Source organism: Pezoporus flaviventris, unplaced genomic scaffold (genome assembly GCF_033815535.1).
Source record: "Pezoporus flaviventris isolate CSIRO_AGI_PZ_B2104156 unplaced genomic scaffold, CSIRO_AGI_Pfla_v1 ptg000063l, whole genome shotgun sequence".
In the NCBI taxonomy this organism is placed as follows: Eukaryota; Metazoa; Chordata; class Aves; order Psittaciformes; family Psittacidae; genus Pezoporus; species Pezoporus flaviventris.
The window spans coordinates 10,720,822-10,736,610 of record NW_026892611.1 but is presented as its reverse complement, the minus strand read 5'-3'; the positions used below and the strand labels follow the sequence as shown (position 1 = coordinate 10,736,610).

Here is a 15,789-nt window from a genome sequence, read left to right as displayed (position 1 = left end):
GTAGGGGTGCAGCTCCGCAACTGGCGAGGAGAGCGGTCGATTAGCCGCGGAGCGTGTCTGGCGAGGCGGGGCAGCACGGGGCCGCCGAGGGAACCGGAGGAGGGAACCGGAGTTTCCCCGCCTTGCAGCCCCATTGGCCTTTCCCAGATGAGCGGTGTCCCGCAGCTGATTGGCGGAACTCCAAGCCTTTACCCAATGATGGGTCGGGTCTCCCCGCGATTGGCCATTCGTCGCTCCCGTGGAGCCCGGGCTCGCATCAGTCCGGCTGCCAATCAGCGAGCTGCTAGCTCGGGCCGCGGGGGCCGGGACGGCAGAGAGGGGCGCTCCCATTGGCTGGGCTCTGCGCGGGTTGCAGTTTGAATCGGCGGCGCCGAGCGGTAGGTGAGCGGTGGTGGGTCAGAGGGGGCGCCCGCGGTGGGGAGCGATATGGCGGCCTCATGTCCCCGGGCACCCGTCATACAACCGGGGCTCGGTGTGTGAGCAACTGGCCGCTCCTTGGCGCAGGCCGCGGACAGGAGCAGGGCCTGCCGGTCAGGCAGCGGGTCAGGCGCCGGGTCAGGCGCCGGGTCAGGCACCGGGTCAGGCACCGGGTCAGGCACCGCCCGGACCCCGTGTGCGGATCCTTCGCGTCTTTTGCCAGCGTTCTCCGCAAGCGCCATTTCCGCAAAGGGCAGTGTTTGTCACCTCGGGTTAAAGCACAACTGCCAACAAAAAGCCATAGAAAATGGGACTTTACATAGTTAGCGCCGTGTACAAATATATCCTTGTGGATCATAGGAACTTAAGGATGTATTTTCCCTCAGCTGTGTATGATGCTTCTAGGAAGACAACAGTGATTAAATTCTGGGTGGATTTTCTGAAATGTGGCTCATGTTCTTGCCTCTTTGGTGTAGCTCTGTGCCCGTGTGACAGCTTCAGTACATTCATTGTAAATGTGTCTTTTTAAACAGTAATGGCCAAGTATAAGAAACGCAGACGAAAACACAGAGCTCGAGCAGAATTTCTACAGGAAAAAGAAAGAGATGCTGCAAACTCCCAGGGCTCAGGTTGTTCTCCACGGTAGGAGGCCCAGCTTGAGCTTTTTAACTCAATTTTGGGTCCACTGTTTGGTCCCCGTGTGGAACTGACATCATAAATTGTACCTGAAGCTTGTCTATGTCCTGGCATGGATGCTGTGGAATTGTTTCACAGACTGGTTTGTGTTGGAAGGGACCTTAAAGCTCATCCAGTTCCAACCCCTGCCACGGGCAGGGACACCTTCCACTAGAGCAACTTGCTCCAAGCCCCTGTGTCCAACCTGGCCTTGAACACTGCCAGGGATGGGGCAGCCACAGTTTCTCTGGGCACCCTGTGCCAGCGCCTCAGCACCCTCACTGGGAAGAGCTTCTGCCTAAGAGCTCATCTCAGTCTCCCTTCTGGCAGGTTAAAGCCATTCCCCTTGGCCTGCCCCTACAGGCCCTTGTCCAAAGCCCTCTCCAGTTTTCTTGAAGGCGCCATTAAAGTATTGGAAGGCAGATATCTTTTGTATATTTTCTGGTACTCTATCATAAACTTTATAAGCAGGAAAAGCAATTTGGATAAAAATATATTGTAAATATGACACTCCGCTTTATCAAAATGCATTTTGATCTTTCCTGGTTTCTGTGGTCATGTTTGCTCTGTTGACACCTGCTGTTGCTGGTACTTGTCATTTCCAGATGATTGGTCACATTTAGCTTCTTTTAAAAGGCTGAAATGAGAAATACAGTTATGGCCTCATTCTGAAACATTCTGTTCCAGGTCAGCAGGTAATCTTCCTCTGAACACATCATCTGTCCCAAGCCATCTGTCCTCACTCTGGTCAGTAGCCTTGCCCAGTGTGAAAAACATGGTAAAACCCTTCACAACAACAGTGTCATTTTTGTACTGTTGGTGCCAGAACACGGTTGCACAGGTATGTTTTCTACTTCTCTACTTTTGACAGCGTGTGAGGTTGTTCTTAGCGCTCAGGTACAGGATATACAGTCAGATTTGAGAACTAACTTGTAAATTTACTTATGTGTATTGAAGCATCTAAAACATAGTTAGTGCTTACTAACTAGTGTTGAAGAAATAAATATGAGAAGAGTGTCAAGGCAGCTGTGGACATTAAATGCATACGTGCAATTGTGGTTTTTTATTGGAATATTAGGAGAATTTGCAGTGACAGGGTGCAGTCTTCATAGCAGAAATGATTGTATGAGCTTTTCAGTCGTGTGAATTACAGTTCAGAATTTCTAGATGAAATTCATTTTTTTTTTGAGAGAAAGTTATTCCCTGTGCCCCTGCCAAGGAACTATTTGGTGAAATTTTGTATCTTTGTGTTGTGCCTTTCTGTTGACTACAGTAACATTTGTGATGGAACTTCCAGTAATAATCATAGCCCTGTATCTGGAAACATAACTTGATAGTGAAAATGCTAATCTGGTTTCTCTTTGTGCTTAGAGTTTTAAAGTGGTTAAAGACACCATATTTCCGTCACAAATCTACTTAAGGGAGCTAAATACATTCAGAGAGCAGCTGAAAAAGTTGGAAACTGAATTTTCCAGACTACAAGGAGCACTCCAGGTCAGTCTCACTCGTGGTGGGGCAGGGTAACATTTGCATAACACGTAAGGCGCTGTGGTCAGTGCCAATAAACCTGGATCTGAAGAGCTTCTCTTTGGTCATTCTCTGCATTCAGCATTACCTCATAGCTAGAGGGAAGTGGTTTGCTGGTGAGCCTTGCAAGAGGCTTTCTATGTCTTTCTTAGAAATTTTGCTGTCTAAAATTCCATCTACTTCTGCCAATGGATTTAATATTCTCTTATTTATTTGTTTTCAGATGAATGGAACCACAGCCTCATCTTCAGAAAATTCTCTTTGTCAAAGGTGTAATAAACCACTTGTGGGTGCTCCTGTACCAATGCAGATGGGTCTGCCATCACCAGTATCCAGGCCTTCTGCAATACAGCTGCAGCCTGCATTTGCACCCCCTCCACCTCTTCCTCCTCCTCCACCACCACCACCACCACCACCACCTCCACTGCCCCCACCAAAACTGCCTCCAGCACCACTCCTCCTCAAAAGGGGCAATGGCTCCAAAGCAGTTCTGGTAGGGGGTGAGAAGGTTCCTCTGTTTATTTAATTTTTTTTTTTCTCGGGGCCGGGTTCCTTGGACCTGGTTCCATCAGGAATGTGCATCTTTGTGAACCTTCAGTCACTTGCCAATTCTAATTTCCCTTCCAACTGCCTTTGTACTCAGATTCCACCAGTGAAAAAAGATGGGCCAATGCAGATCACCCTCAGAGACCTCCTGAATGTTAAACTGAGGAAGGCAGATGGCAGAAGCAGGATGGACAAGGTAAACCAGGAGACATATGGTTAAACAGACAATGGTGTATCAAGGCAAACTCCACCTTGAACCAGAGTATTTCCTGCCTGTCAGTCCCTCATAGAACTTTCTCAGGTAATTAATTCTTCTCTTCAAAACCCCAGTGATCAGCTTTAAGTGATGATTCTGATCTTACACCCAGCACTTGAAGTGAAGAAAGTAAGTGACCCAAACTCGCCTGGCATGCAGGACAGTTCTGGTTTTATCTTAAGAGCATGTAGCATCATGTCTGTATGTTATTAACAGATTTGGAGGTTTTGTTTGCCCAGCTGAAATCTTGTTTGCAACAGTTTGGGGGTCTTAAAATAAATATTTTTAGCTAAGACACGCTCAAATTTTGATGACCGAAAGAAGTGTAACAGCCATAAACCCCAGGTTGGACAGAGCCTTGGGTGATATGGTCACCCATCCCTGAGGCATCCCTGCCTATGGCAGGGGAGATGGAACTAAGTGAAAAGAAGGTCCTTTCCAACTAACCATTTTATGATTCTGTGAAATATTTCAGAGTATAAATATTAAATAGATTTAAGGTCAGTGAAACACTTGGAAGTTTCATTTTGCTATGTCTTTTATCCCTTCAGGCAGACTCGCCAATGAAGACACGCAGGGCCTTAATTACAGTTTCAGATTTACAGAGTGTTAGTTTAAGACCTAAAACCAAGCCATCTGCTCACGTTACAAACTCCTTAATGTAAGATACTTTCTTCTTTTCTTTAGATTTTTTTTCTGTTCTAAACACTGATTAACACTGTTCAGAGAATGGAAAACATTTTAACAATTTGTTTTGTTCTTCTAGTACCCCTCCTAAAAATCACTTAGATCTTCGAAAACATCTGAAGAAAGTCAATATCCAGAGGTAAGTTCCTTCCTATTCTCTTGTTTTGTTTCTCTGAAGAGAAAAAAACAACAGAGAACTAATCAGAGTTCCTCCTGTTTCTGATCTGTTCAGGAGTCCTGGAGGCACTCCACTAAATGGCAAAGAAAACACAGAATGTGGGTCTGGGTTGACGCCACTAATGACACAGGCACTACGACGCAAATTTCAGGCAAGTCGCGGAGTCTCTCTTTTGGGAATGGTAAACTGACTTTAAAATCCACAGAATTCCATGCAGATTTACCCTGCAGCCCAGCACCACTGGTGTGTATTACACACACTGCAGTGTCTCCATAATTCCCATCCAAAAGTGCTCCTTAACACAACCAAGGGTGCTCATTTTAACAGTAAAGAAACAACAGAACGGGAATGCTGTTGCCTGTTCCAGCAGGTTATTTGGCAATACCATGAGGAAAAATTGAGAGGTTTTCTTGATGGCCATTCCAGCTCCTCAACACCATCTCTATAGTTCCAGTTTACAAGAGAACAAAGTCGGAAGGTTAATAATGTCCTTTATTTTAAGGATTTGCCATGTCTGGTTCCTTTTATGGTATCATTTAAGAATTGTGCAGTAGTTTATCTCAGTCATAATTAGAACTGAGTTCGGATGTTCCAAGGCTGACCGTGTCCTTATTTTGACAGATGGCACATCCACAGAGCCCCTCACCTGCCCGGCTGAGTGCTGCAAACAGCTTTGACGAATAGAAGTAGTTTATGGAACACTGCGTTTGTCACCTCTGGTTAGGAAGGCCCTCGAATGCTGTTTTTCTCTTGCTCAGACTTATATATTTGCAAGTAAATCTTGCGTGCACAAGAACAGGACTTTATAAACTCCCTTTGGCAGATTTCTGCTTTTTAAAGGCAATGTCTTTCTAACATGTTTCGGTTTGGTTGCATCTTAATGGTGAAAAAATTAAGAAACTTCCTGAGCCTCTTGATACCTGAGGCAGGGACTGTTGGTGTGCTCAGCACCAGTGCTGCTTGTGATATAAATATGTGCCTGTGTAGCGTATTAAGGCAGGGACTGCAGCTGTGGTGCAGCCAGAGACCTTTATTGAGTGACCATACAAGCTTTTATAGCAGGCTGTCTAGAGGCTGGTTCCATCTGTATTTTCCATCACAAAACAATGCTCCTTCTCCACGTGCTTCACCATGCACTTCTCCAGCCAATGGCCTTACTGATCATATGCTGTTGCATTTCCCCCTTCTTTGTTAAGCTTTGCAGAGTGAGCACAGTATGTGTTTTGAAAGCATTACTTGATTTATGCTTTGATTTATAAGTCATTGGATACAAGAAAAACATGGCAGACATATTATAATCATCAATAACGCTATAAGCCCTATCACAACAAAGCCAGCTATATGTCTAAGCCAAGGACCAAAATTTCCCAGCTAAGAGAACAGTCCAAACGGGTCCCCCCCTTGGTTTTGTTGCAACTCTCCAGATAATTCCTTCAAGTCCTGAATGCTTTTGTGAATTGAGTGATCACTCAGATTCATGCAGCACATTCTGTTGAAATCTTCACAGCCATGCCCCTGGGCTAATAACAAAAAGTCTATCGCTGCCCAATTCTGCAGTGTTGCATGACACACAGAATCAGCATCTGTTAACAACCCTGTCAGGGCATTGCTAGTGGCATTACTCTGTCACTAGCCAACAGCCCAATTTATTGAGTATGGTTAAAGCATGGGCAGTAGCAATAGAAGGAATTAAAGAACCAAAAAACCTTTGCTCGCAATTCCAAAAGTCAATGTGGGAGTTACAGGCTAAGCTGAATTGTTCGGCGGTGCATCTGCTTCTTTGGTGCTGTAGGGTCCAATTAACACAGGCTTGATTACTGGGATGAAACATGGTTAAACGACTAAAGGTGCAGGGGTTTACCTGGAATTCCTTTCCATGCTCTATCACCACAGATTGGAAAAATATTATCCGGAAGACCTCCTGCATTGGCCCCTGGTGTAACTGATAAGGGAGTAGTGAAATTACACCAGGCAGAATTACTGAGATAAATGCCAGCACCACTTACATCAATTCCTGTCTTGTTTATGTTCAGGCCACTACTGTATTAAGAGAAAAACATACAGTAGCTTGTATGGAGCCCAGTATTTCAAGTTCCTGAGGATGTAGTGGGAGAGCAGGAAAGTCACCTACTTTGTTCATGCCATTTCCTGAGTCATTGCTCTGATACTATCCTGCAGGCTGACTAGCATTGGATCACCGTGTTCCTAGGCACCACCATAATGCCTCACACCTACCTGGATCTGTACAGTTGCGTGTAATCGTTTGGTTATATAGCTGGTCCCATTCATGTTCTGTCAGAGGAATGCCAACCAGACAGGTTCAGAATGGATCACTGGGGCTGGTCATGGCAACACAAAGGGTGGACTGATTAGTGGCATTGGCTAGAGTAAGCCAAACATTAGGTTTTGGTTTTGAGATCCATGCGCAGCTCACAATCCTTGAGAGTCTACTGAGGATGACAAGGGCTGCACACATCATGCTGGCACCCATTATAACTGATTTCCTGCATGGAGCCCTGGGTCGCAACTGATGTGTCAGTGTTCCAGGTGCCTGCTACAGGGTCCCTCCACGCCATACCTGCTTCTTTACTTTTCCCAGAACCATCGGTGAAGATGGTAAGACCAACTACAGGCGCTGAGTGGCACCACTGTTTCACATATAAAGGCAGATGGCAAATATCAGTCCAAAGGTTGTGTTTTGGATAACGAATTGAGAGTCGTCCCTGATAGTCTGCTAAGGCCATTTGCACAATGCTGCCTTCTGCTAATAACCAGTCAAGGTTTTCCTTTGTGGCTGGGACATAGATTATGTCAGGAAGCAGGCTCTCTTGTGAGCCAATTAGGGGGCTACTCAGAACTTTATATGATTAAAACATCCGCTCCAGTGTCCACTAATCTGAAACCTTGTATATAGCATGTCATCAAGGGTTGCAAGTCCTTTAGAGCCTTGGCCCAAGATATTTGGGGGGTTCCTGTGCTACTGAATCCAGAACCACCTCTGGCCACTTGACCCCCTGTCACCCCTCCAACAAACAGAACAAGCTGAGCAATACACTGCCCCTCTGGGATATAACAAGGGGGCACAGGGGTCCAAGCCATAATCAATATTTCTCAGTATAGTCAGCATCTGTAACACCCGGTAATACAAAGAGGCCTAATTTAGTAGTAGAAGAACACCCGATGAATAAAGCATGCATGCCATTGCTGATCGGCCCATAGGCTCCCATCAGCAGCAGGGATACTTGCGTGTCATTCAGGGTGACCGGGCATCGGACAGCCAGGTCCAAGCCAGCACTTCCCGAGGTTCCTGGCCGCAGCTCGCCGGCCGAATGCCAGGATGCGGATTTCTTTGGTTGTTCAGGATGTGCGGTCTCGCCCCCCAGCTCCTGTTTCCTGAAATGGAAGGAACCACATAACCATTAGCATGGTATTTTGAGTGACACTCATTGGCCCAGTGTTTTCCTTTTCCACATCGAGGGCAATTGTGAGGGGCTATAGCCTTTTTGCTGCCCGTTTTTGGACACTCTGGCTTTAAATGCTCAGGGGCACTGCACTGATAGCAACTTATACCCCCTTTTCCTGTTTCCCTCATTTTGAGCTGAGCCATTGGGGCACTCACTAAAGCTGCTGTGTGATTACTGGTAGGTCCAATATTTTGACAACCCTGCACCATATCTGCTAAGATTGGGTTGCGATTACGGGTTGGTTGCAAGGCAGGCTTGCAGTGTTCATTTGTGTTTTCATAAGCTAATTGTCTAAGGAGCAACTCCCTAGCTTCATCATGTTCAATCTGCTGCTCTAGGGTGGCCTGTAACCAGTCTATAAAAAGAGGATACGATTCTGTCAGGCCTTGCAATATTTTAGCAAATGACTCAGCTGCACCCTGTCCAGACTCAGGAATTTTCTGAACAGCCCAGAGGGCAGCAGCCTGAATTTGGACATACACCTCCTGGGGATAATTCACTTGTGCAGGAGGAGGACAAGTGCATTTTCCCCTGCCAACTGATCATAGTCAGCTCCATGACCTTGATTTATATTTTCCATTGAGGTGATCACACAAAATCATTCTGCCACATCATAAATTGCTTAGGGGTTAACACCATATGCAATAAAGCTTTCCAGTCATACAGAGTTAGGATATATGATTCTGCAGTTGCTTCTAGCAGAGACACGGCAAAAGGTGAATGGATACCTCTCTGCTTAATTGCCTTACAAATGTCTTTAACTGCTTCATAAGGAAGCTCTTGCCATTCAGGTGGCCTATTGGGTTGATAAATCACATGGCATGCCAAAGCAACTTGCCAGTCACCCTGCTTTATTGCCTCCTTTCTACAGACTTACCAGTTACATGCTGTGGTTTCTACTGTTGCTGGAGCATTCACATCAGGAGACAGAGGGAATAAATCAGGCTCCTTTTCACAGTCTATTGGTCCTGGATCAAAAGGATCACTGCCTTCCTCAGAGTTTGGCTCAGGACCCTCTTCATTTTGCAACAAAAACATGTTGGTCAATGGGAATGGTTTAGGGTTCGCTGGAGGGTGACCTGCTGACTCTAGAGGTACCAATGGTGCGACAGGGGAGGAGGACTGCTGTTGATTAGTCTTTAGTGTGGCTAGAATCTGCTACCAAGTCCCAAGGTGCGGTCCTGTACACACATCTGCAGCAACAGCGGCTCGTAACTGTGTCCCTACCGCTTGCCAGCATGCTATTTGAAGAGCACCTTCTGACAGAAAATCTGGCACATTCTTTTGAATCCATTCTAGCAAAGTCAGTAATTGAGGCCCCATCACAGCCCTTTCTTGAGCATCTAACCATTTACACAAAGTCTCTATACTGCACTTCTGTGCCTGGAATAGCTTCCCTCCCATGGCTCCCAGCTGCTCACCTATCCAGTAGGTGATGTGTGCGCAATCCCTCTGTAGTCCTTGGTTCAGTCGGGCTATCCCACCAGTCCGGACTCTGTGAGTCTCCTATTCAAGTCCCTGTTCGGGCACCATTTGTAGCGTATTAAGGCACAGACTCCAGCCATGGCGCAATCAGAGACCTTTACTGAGCGAGCATACCGGCTGTTACAGCAGTCTGCCCAGAGGCTGGCGCCAGCTGTGTTTTCCATCACGACACAGTGTGCACACACTTCTCCGGCCAATGGCCTTACCGATCACACGCCTTTCAGCCAATCATATTACTGTTCACACGCTATTGCTTAAGCAACTATTCCATATTAGGCAAGTGCTTGCTTTAAGCATAAACATTGTTTTCGCTGCTACTTCCTGCTACCCGTATGAACATTGTTACTGCCCGTTCGCCTTGGCCGCGCATTGTCCCCTTGGCCCACGTGCCTGTGCTGAAACTGCGTAGTTTTCACTCTGTTGTTTTACAGACCCGATCCCGATGGTAACTGCAGGTTAAAGGGTTCAAAGGAGAGCGGCAGCTCCGCGCTCTGCTGTTGGCTCCGCTATCGCCGGGCTCACCAGGAGCTGCGCTGCCGGACGGGCCTTGCCCGGCTCTGCCCCAGGCCCCGCTGCCGCGCACCGAGCTCCACTAAGGACCGCGCCAGACCCGCGGCACCGGCTGAGTCCCACCCCCGGGGCGGGTCGCGCATGCGCGGGCGGGGGGGCCGCCGCTTCCGGACGGGTGCTGCGGGAGCGGGGCCATGCCGCTGGCGGGCGGGCTGCCCGGGGGGGCGGGAGCCATGGCGGCGGCACCGGCGGTGGGGCCCATGAGCCTGCGGGACCTGCTGCTGACCGCCACGGCCGCCGCCGAAGGGAGCGGCGGCGATGAGGAGGTGTGCGTGGTGGGCGTCTTCGGGAAGACGGCGCTGCAGCTGTGCTCGGAGAAGGAGGCCCTGGTGAACACCGTGTGCGACCGGCAGGTCTTCCCCCTCTTCGATGAGGAGGATGACCCCGACCTGGAGGACGGTGCCCTAGGGGAGGAGGTCGACCCGGCCACCAAGGACTACAACCAGCTGCAGGCCTACTACAGCCAGGAGAACCGGGTGCTGTTCCTGGTGCTCACCAGCATCTGTGACACGCGGCAGCTGCTGCGGGCATGCGGGGACCTGGCGGCGGCCGAAAGCAGGGAGACGGGGCCCGGCCATCCCTCCGGTGGCCCTTCCCCACTGTCCCACGCTGAGGCCCACGAGTTCTGGAAGCACCAGGAGAAGCTGCACTGCCTGAGCCTCCTCTACCTCTTCTCTGTCTGCCACATCTTGCTGCTGGTGCACCCCACCTGCTCCTTCGACATCACCTACGACCGCGTCTTCAGGGCGCTGGATGGGCTGCGGCAGAAGGTCCTGCCCTCCATGAAGGCTGCCATCAAAGACTGCCCGATTGGCAAGGAATGGAAGCTCAACTGCAGGCCCTGCCCTCCACGCCTCCTCTTCCTCTTCCAGCTCAACGGAGCCCTCAAGGTGGATCCCCTCCCAAGCAGGGGCCAGGACCCCTGTGGTCACCTGGAAAAGCCACCCCCCAAGAAGCACTCCCCTAAGAGGAGGCTGCAGCATGCTCTGGAGGATCAGATCTACCGCATCTTCCGCAAGAGCAGGGTGTTAACCAACCAGAGCATCAACTGCCTGTTCACTGTGCCTGCTAACCAGGCGTTTGTGTACATTGTGGCTGGTGGGGTCCTGGATGGAGATGATCCAGTGGCCATGCTTCTTGACCAACTCAGGAACAACTGCACCATGAGAGAGACTGACTCGCTGCTGGCTCCCACCCTGTCGGGACCCAGGAGGTATCAGATGATGCGGCACGGCAGGCAGCAGCTCTCCTTCCATGCAGAGAGCAGCAGCTCCAGCTCCTCTGGGCAGCTTGTGGACTGCACCCTTAAGGAGTTCTTGTGGCAGCACGTGGAGCTGGTGCTCAGCAAGAAAGGCTTCGATGACAGCGTGGGAAGGAACCCACAGCCCTCTCACTTCGAGCTCCCAACCTACCAGAAGTGGGCTGCTGCAGCTTTAAAACTGTATGAAGTGACCATTGAAGGCAAAGATGATGACCCGACCACTGGGGAACTGAGCTCAAAAATCATGGGTAGCATCAAAGTCTTGGAAGGCTATTTAGATATAGACACCAAATTCTCTGAAAACCGTTGCCAGAAAGCTCTTCCCATGGCCCACAGTGCCTACCAGTCCAATCTGCCCCACAACTACACCATGACAGTCCACAAGAACCAGCTGGCACAGGCCTTGCGTGTGTACAGCCAGCACGCCCGTGGGCCGGCCTTTCATAAGTACGCCATGCAGCTGAATGAGGACTGCTACAAGTTCTGGAGCAACGGGCATCAGCTCTGCGAAGAGCGAAGTTTAACTGACCAACACTGTGTGCATAAGTTTCATCTGCTCCCAAAAGCAGGTAAAGAAGCTCCCTTGGGTTTCATGGTTTAATTTTATATCTGCTTTAGAATATTTTAGGCTGAAAATGCCAACTCTTTGCATGTTTGTGGAAGCTAAAAGCTTGGCAGCTTTAAAGTGTCATCTTCTTACAGGGGGATTAATTACAGCAAAGCTGTTGTACAGGTTTCTTTTACATTGAGTGATATTTAGGAGTGAGTCCACTGGCAGTAGTAATTTGGATTTTAGTAGTAACTCTGTTTCCGTTTTGCTAATTAGAAGCATTACACTATAGTCCTCCTAACAGCAGATGTGTAAGAGAACAGAAGTTCCCTAGGAAGTATAAGTGCTCCCCCTTCAATAGATTGACTGATACCAGTCAAGGAGTAGAAACTGTCTGATACATATTCATTGCAGGCAGGAGTATTTATGCCTTTTATGAAAAGACTGTAAAACCAAAGAAAGTTCAGTTTAATGGTATAACCTACACTGGAACTTTAAGTGAGAAAGGAATGTGTTGCTTGACAAACTGGCATTGCTGGCAAATAATTATATATATAGCAAGGAGGAAGCAGTGGATGAAGGGAACTAAAGAATCTCTAGAAATTGGGAGCAATTCACCTGGGGTTTGATTGATTTTGCTTTTAGGGGAAAAGCCAGAAGCAGACAGAAACCCTCCAGTTCTGTACCACAACAGCCGGGCTCGTTCCACTGGTGCCTGTAACTGTGGAAGGAAACAAGCTCCACGGGATGATCCCTTTGATATCAAAGCAGCTAATTATGACTTTTACCAGGTAACTATTGGATCCCTATTTTTGCATCAAGCAGTGTTTTTGCTTCATTGACAAAGTCTGTATTCTGAAGTGAAGTTTCTCTTCACCTTATAAACTTACAGATGTTGCCTGGGGAAGATATTTCTGGGAGAAGGAGTTTTTTGCATGGTGGGCTGACCAGAGCAGGCAGTGCAAGTCTTCACCAGTGCATGTACACAGGAGCATCTATTTACACTTCAAGTGTGTTGGTTCATGTGAATTTGAAATTCATTGTGTCTGTGGGCTGCATTCCCATCACTGCTTTGGTTATCACATAGTGCAAATCTCTTGAATCTTAATTGTAGCTGCTGCATGTTATGACTGAACTCTCACATCTCGGAAGTGGAAGATGGAAAGTTAACCACGTTTTCTTTCTCATAGCTGCTGGAAGAAAAATGCTGTGGGAAACTGGAGCACATCAATTTTCCTGTATTCCAGCCAAGCACACCTGATCCGGCGCCTGCTCGGGATGAGTCGTCACCTGCCCCTCCAGAAGGCGAGATTGAGAAACTAAAGGAAAAAGAACCTCAGACTCAGGGGGAAAGCACAGGCCTGAGCTTAGCCCTCAGCCTGGGACAGTCAACGGGCAGCTTGGGCACTTACCCGCCTGATGCCCAGGGTGGAGGGGACAACACAGAAAATCATGGGCAGAGCGGGGACTGCAAAAGTGAGAAAAGGCCGAGTCTGGTCGATCGCCAGGCCTCCACTGTTGAGTACCTCCCTGGGATGCTCCACTCCAATTGCCCCAAAGGCCTTTTGCCCAAGTTCTCCAGCTGGTCACTGGTTAAGCTGGGGCCTGCTAAGGCTTATAACTTCCACACAGGCTTAGATCAACAAGGCTTTATCCCAGGAACAAACTATTTAATGCCTTGGGACATTGTCATCAGGACAAGAACTGAAGATGAAGGGGACTTAGATACCAATTCCTGGCCTGCACCTAACAAGGCTGTTCCTGGAAAAAGAAGCGCGGTTGTGATGGGAAGAGGAAGACGGAGAGATGACATAGCTCGAGCTTTTGTAGGATTTGAATATGAAGATGCACGTGGAAGGAGGTTCATGTGTTCAGGGCCTGATAAGGTCATGAAAGTGATGGGAGGGGGGCCAAAGGAATCTGCCATCAAAGCCCTCAATTCTGACATGCCACTATATATCCTGTCCTCGACGCAGGGACGGGGACTGAAGCCACATTATGCTCAGTTCATGAGGCTCTTTGTGGTGGTTCCTGATGCTCCACTGCAGATTACACTAACGCCTCAGGTAAGAAATTAAAGGGAATCTGGTGAGTGCAGACAGGGTTGATTCGTGCAGCATTAGTTGCAGGTCTAAAAAGCACTAGCATGGTAGGCAAAGGGTGTCAGTGGGGTGCTACAGGAGACTCCTGACTCAAAACCTACTTCAAATGAGTTCTCTAAGGCACTAGTCACCAAATGTAGCAGTTTCATAAACAGTGTGGTTCTTTTTAAACTTTAGGATTGGTTTATGGCAGCTTTATACTTTGTGTAAAGTAAGCTTTAAAAAATACTTTATCAAGGATGAATAAATGGCATTCCATGCTGTAATAATTGCTTCTTTTAAAAAAGGGAACAAGTGGCTAATAAGAAGAATGAATAATCATTTTAAATGTCAGAGAAAAGAAGCCACTCATTGCTGAGTTTGATTACTCTTAGTAACCCTTTGAATTTAGGAGGTGAAATGATGTTTAGTTTTTAGTTGGATTTTGTTTTTAAATATGTATTAAAAAAAATGGAGAAAAAGCTCCATAAGAACCTGTTTTGCTGTGGAAGTTAAAGGCAGAATGCTGACTGCAGCACCAGCATTTAAATGCCATTTGCAATTTATCATGTTATTGTTTGAAACTGAGGCAAACATTGAAGGTTCAGTTTGTGCTGATACTTACTTTGCTCTTCGTTCCCAACTTAGGTCTGTAGGACAGCTTTTGACTTCTAAGGGAGTGTTTTTATTATGAATATCTATGATGCTATATGGTGTGGCTTTCACACATCAGTTTCTCATGTGAATAAGACTTTCTGAAGCTTCTAATGTGAATTATACAAAGGCCCTATTAAATGCTGCTGAAATCCTTGAAAATTCCCATTGATTTAGAGGGAGGTAACAGCTTGGGGATGGATAACTGCAGTGCAGTATTGAAATCCAGTTTTAATGCCCTAAGGCACGAATGGCTTGTGTTTGTATTGGGGATCTCTTTGGTAGGATGTAATCTGCAGCCTTAAATTTGACATCTTCGCTCTGGTAAAACTGGAAATGGAGTCTCACAATAACGGCACAGTGGTTTCCTGAAGTATTTTTTGTTATTTTGTTTGCTTTTTTTGTTCTAATTCTAATGATGTTTCACTATCTGCTCATGCTTCCTTTTCATTTCAGGTTCAGCCAGGGCCACCACCTTGCCCCGTGTTTTACCCTGAGAAGCAGGAGATAACGCTCCCCTCTGACGGACTATGGGTTTTGAGGTTTCCTTATGCATATGTTACAGAACGTGGCCCCTGCTTTCCTCCCAAAGAAAGCCAACAACTAATGAGTTACAAAGTCCTCCGAGGGATACTGAAAGCGGTTACACAATAGCAATTATTCTGGTGGATTGGGTTTTGTTTGAAAAGACTGTCTTCAACCCAAATGGATTTTAATTCATGTCTGTTACCTAACAGCTATCGATGCAGTCTTGTGAGGGCTGCTGTATTTTGCTGGAACACAGTCGGTTGGAAAGAAGGTCTGGTATCAAAGCAGAGGAAGGAATCAGACACATGGGAATTTTCCATTTATTAAATTTTTGTATGTAAAAAAATAAAAGCTGGTTGGCAGCGTGCTGAGCCTGTACTACCACGTTTTGAGAATTGTGCTTTTCTCCATCCTATCCTTCTAGACACACAGTTAGGAATATTTAAGAATTAGTATTGCCTGAAATCAAGTTTCTTTTGTCATACTGAGCCAATAATGAGCTGAATCTTTCATCTTTTCCTAAACAAGCTATTTCTGTGTAAACAATAGATGCTTTTAATGTGGGTTGCCTTTTTTCTTATCTTAAATTACAGGGATTTCAGTTCTGATTTGTATTAATACCAAAGTCAGAATCTGGGCTTACCCATATCAAGGTGAGATATTTTACTGTATTTGTATTCACAGGTCAGATTTTGTTAAAAGGCCAACTTAATATTTTGGAATGTCAGATCTCTTTGGAAACTAAACCTGCTGGTATGGAATTATGGAAAACGTAGAGCTTGTTCCTTGTAAGCAACTTGTCAGTGTAGCTTGTCTTGCAGTGATTAAACAGACTTCTTGTGAAAGGACAGCTTTGGCCTGGTTTGAATCTCAGATTGAGGGAGTTTGGTTCCCAGATGTGCTGCAGGAT

At 47.1% G+C, this 15,789-nt stretch overlaps 3 protein-coding genes across 3 annotated transcripts in view; all 3 read left to right on the top strand.

Annotated features, from left to right (window-relative positions):
- Positions 1 to 43: 43 nt before the first annotated feature.
- Positions 44 to 15,789, top strand: part of YPEL2 (yippee like 2) — a 78,766-nt gene continuing 63,020 nt past the window's right edge. Inside the window, exon 1 of the mRNA XM_061470570.1 lies at positions 44 to 53. The gene's annotated coding sequence lies outside the window, so the exon portion shown is untranslated. The remainder of the gene's footprint in view (positions 54 to 15,789) is intronic.
- Positions 252 to 5,145, top strand: PRR11 (proline rich 11). Its single transcript, XM_061470571.1, has 10 exons — positions 252 to 381; positions 951 to 1,059; positions 1,780 to 1,933; positions 2,464 to 2,586; positions 2,843 to 3,112; positions 3,263 to 3,361; positions 3,973 to 4,082; positions 4,188 to 4,247; positions 4,341 to 4,437; positions 4,908 to 5,145. Exons 2-10 carry the CDS (start codon positions 953 to 955, stop codon positions 4,968 to 4,970), a joined length of 1,083 nt encoding a protein of 360 aa, XP_061326555.1. The 5' UTR covers positions 252 to 381; positions 951 to 952; the 3' UTR covers positions 4,971 to 5,145.
- On the top strand, positions 9,904 to 15,469 carry SMG8 (SMG8 nonsense mediated mRNA decay factor). Its single transcript, XM_061470566.1, has 4 exons — positions 9,904 to 11,635; positions 12,262 to 12,407; positions 12,807 to 13,682; positions 14,808 to 15,469. The coding sequence occupies exons 1-4, from the start codon at positions 9,940 to 9,942 to the stop codon at positions 15,003 to 15,005; spliced, it is 2,916 nt and encodes a 971-aa protein (XP_061326550.1). The 5' UTR covers positions 9,904 to 9,939; the 3' UTR covers positions 15,006 to 15,469.

Excerpts from the sequence above, each read along its gene's own strand:
- SMG8 (XM_061470566.1), top strand. The coding sequence starts at position 9,940 with ATGCCGCTGGCGGGCGGGCTGCCCGGGGGGGCGGGAGCCATGGCGGCG. Across the intron at positions 11,636-12,261 it reads TCATCTGCTCCCAAAAGCAG|GGGAAAAGCCAGAAGCAGAC; the intron begins GTAAAGAAGCTC and ends TTTTGCTTTTAG. Across the intron at positions 12,408-12,806 it reads CTAATTATGACTTTTACCAG|CTGCTGGAAGAAAAATGCTG; the intron begins GTAACTATTGGA and ends TCTTTCTCATAG.
- PRR11 (XM_061470571.1), top strand. The coding sequence starts at position 953 with ATGGCCAAGTATAAGAAACGCAGACGAAAACACAGAGCTCGAGCAGAA. Across the intron at positions 1,060-1,779 it reads GGCTCAGGTTGTTCTCCACG|GTCAGCAGGTAATCTTCCTC; the intron begins GTAGGAGGCCCA and ends ATTCTGTTCCAG. Across the intron at positions 1,934-2,463 it reads GCCAGAACACGGTTGCACAG|AGTTTTAAAGTGGTTAAAGA; the intron begins GTATGTTTTCTA and ends CTTTGTGCTTAG.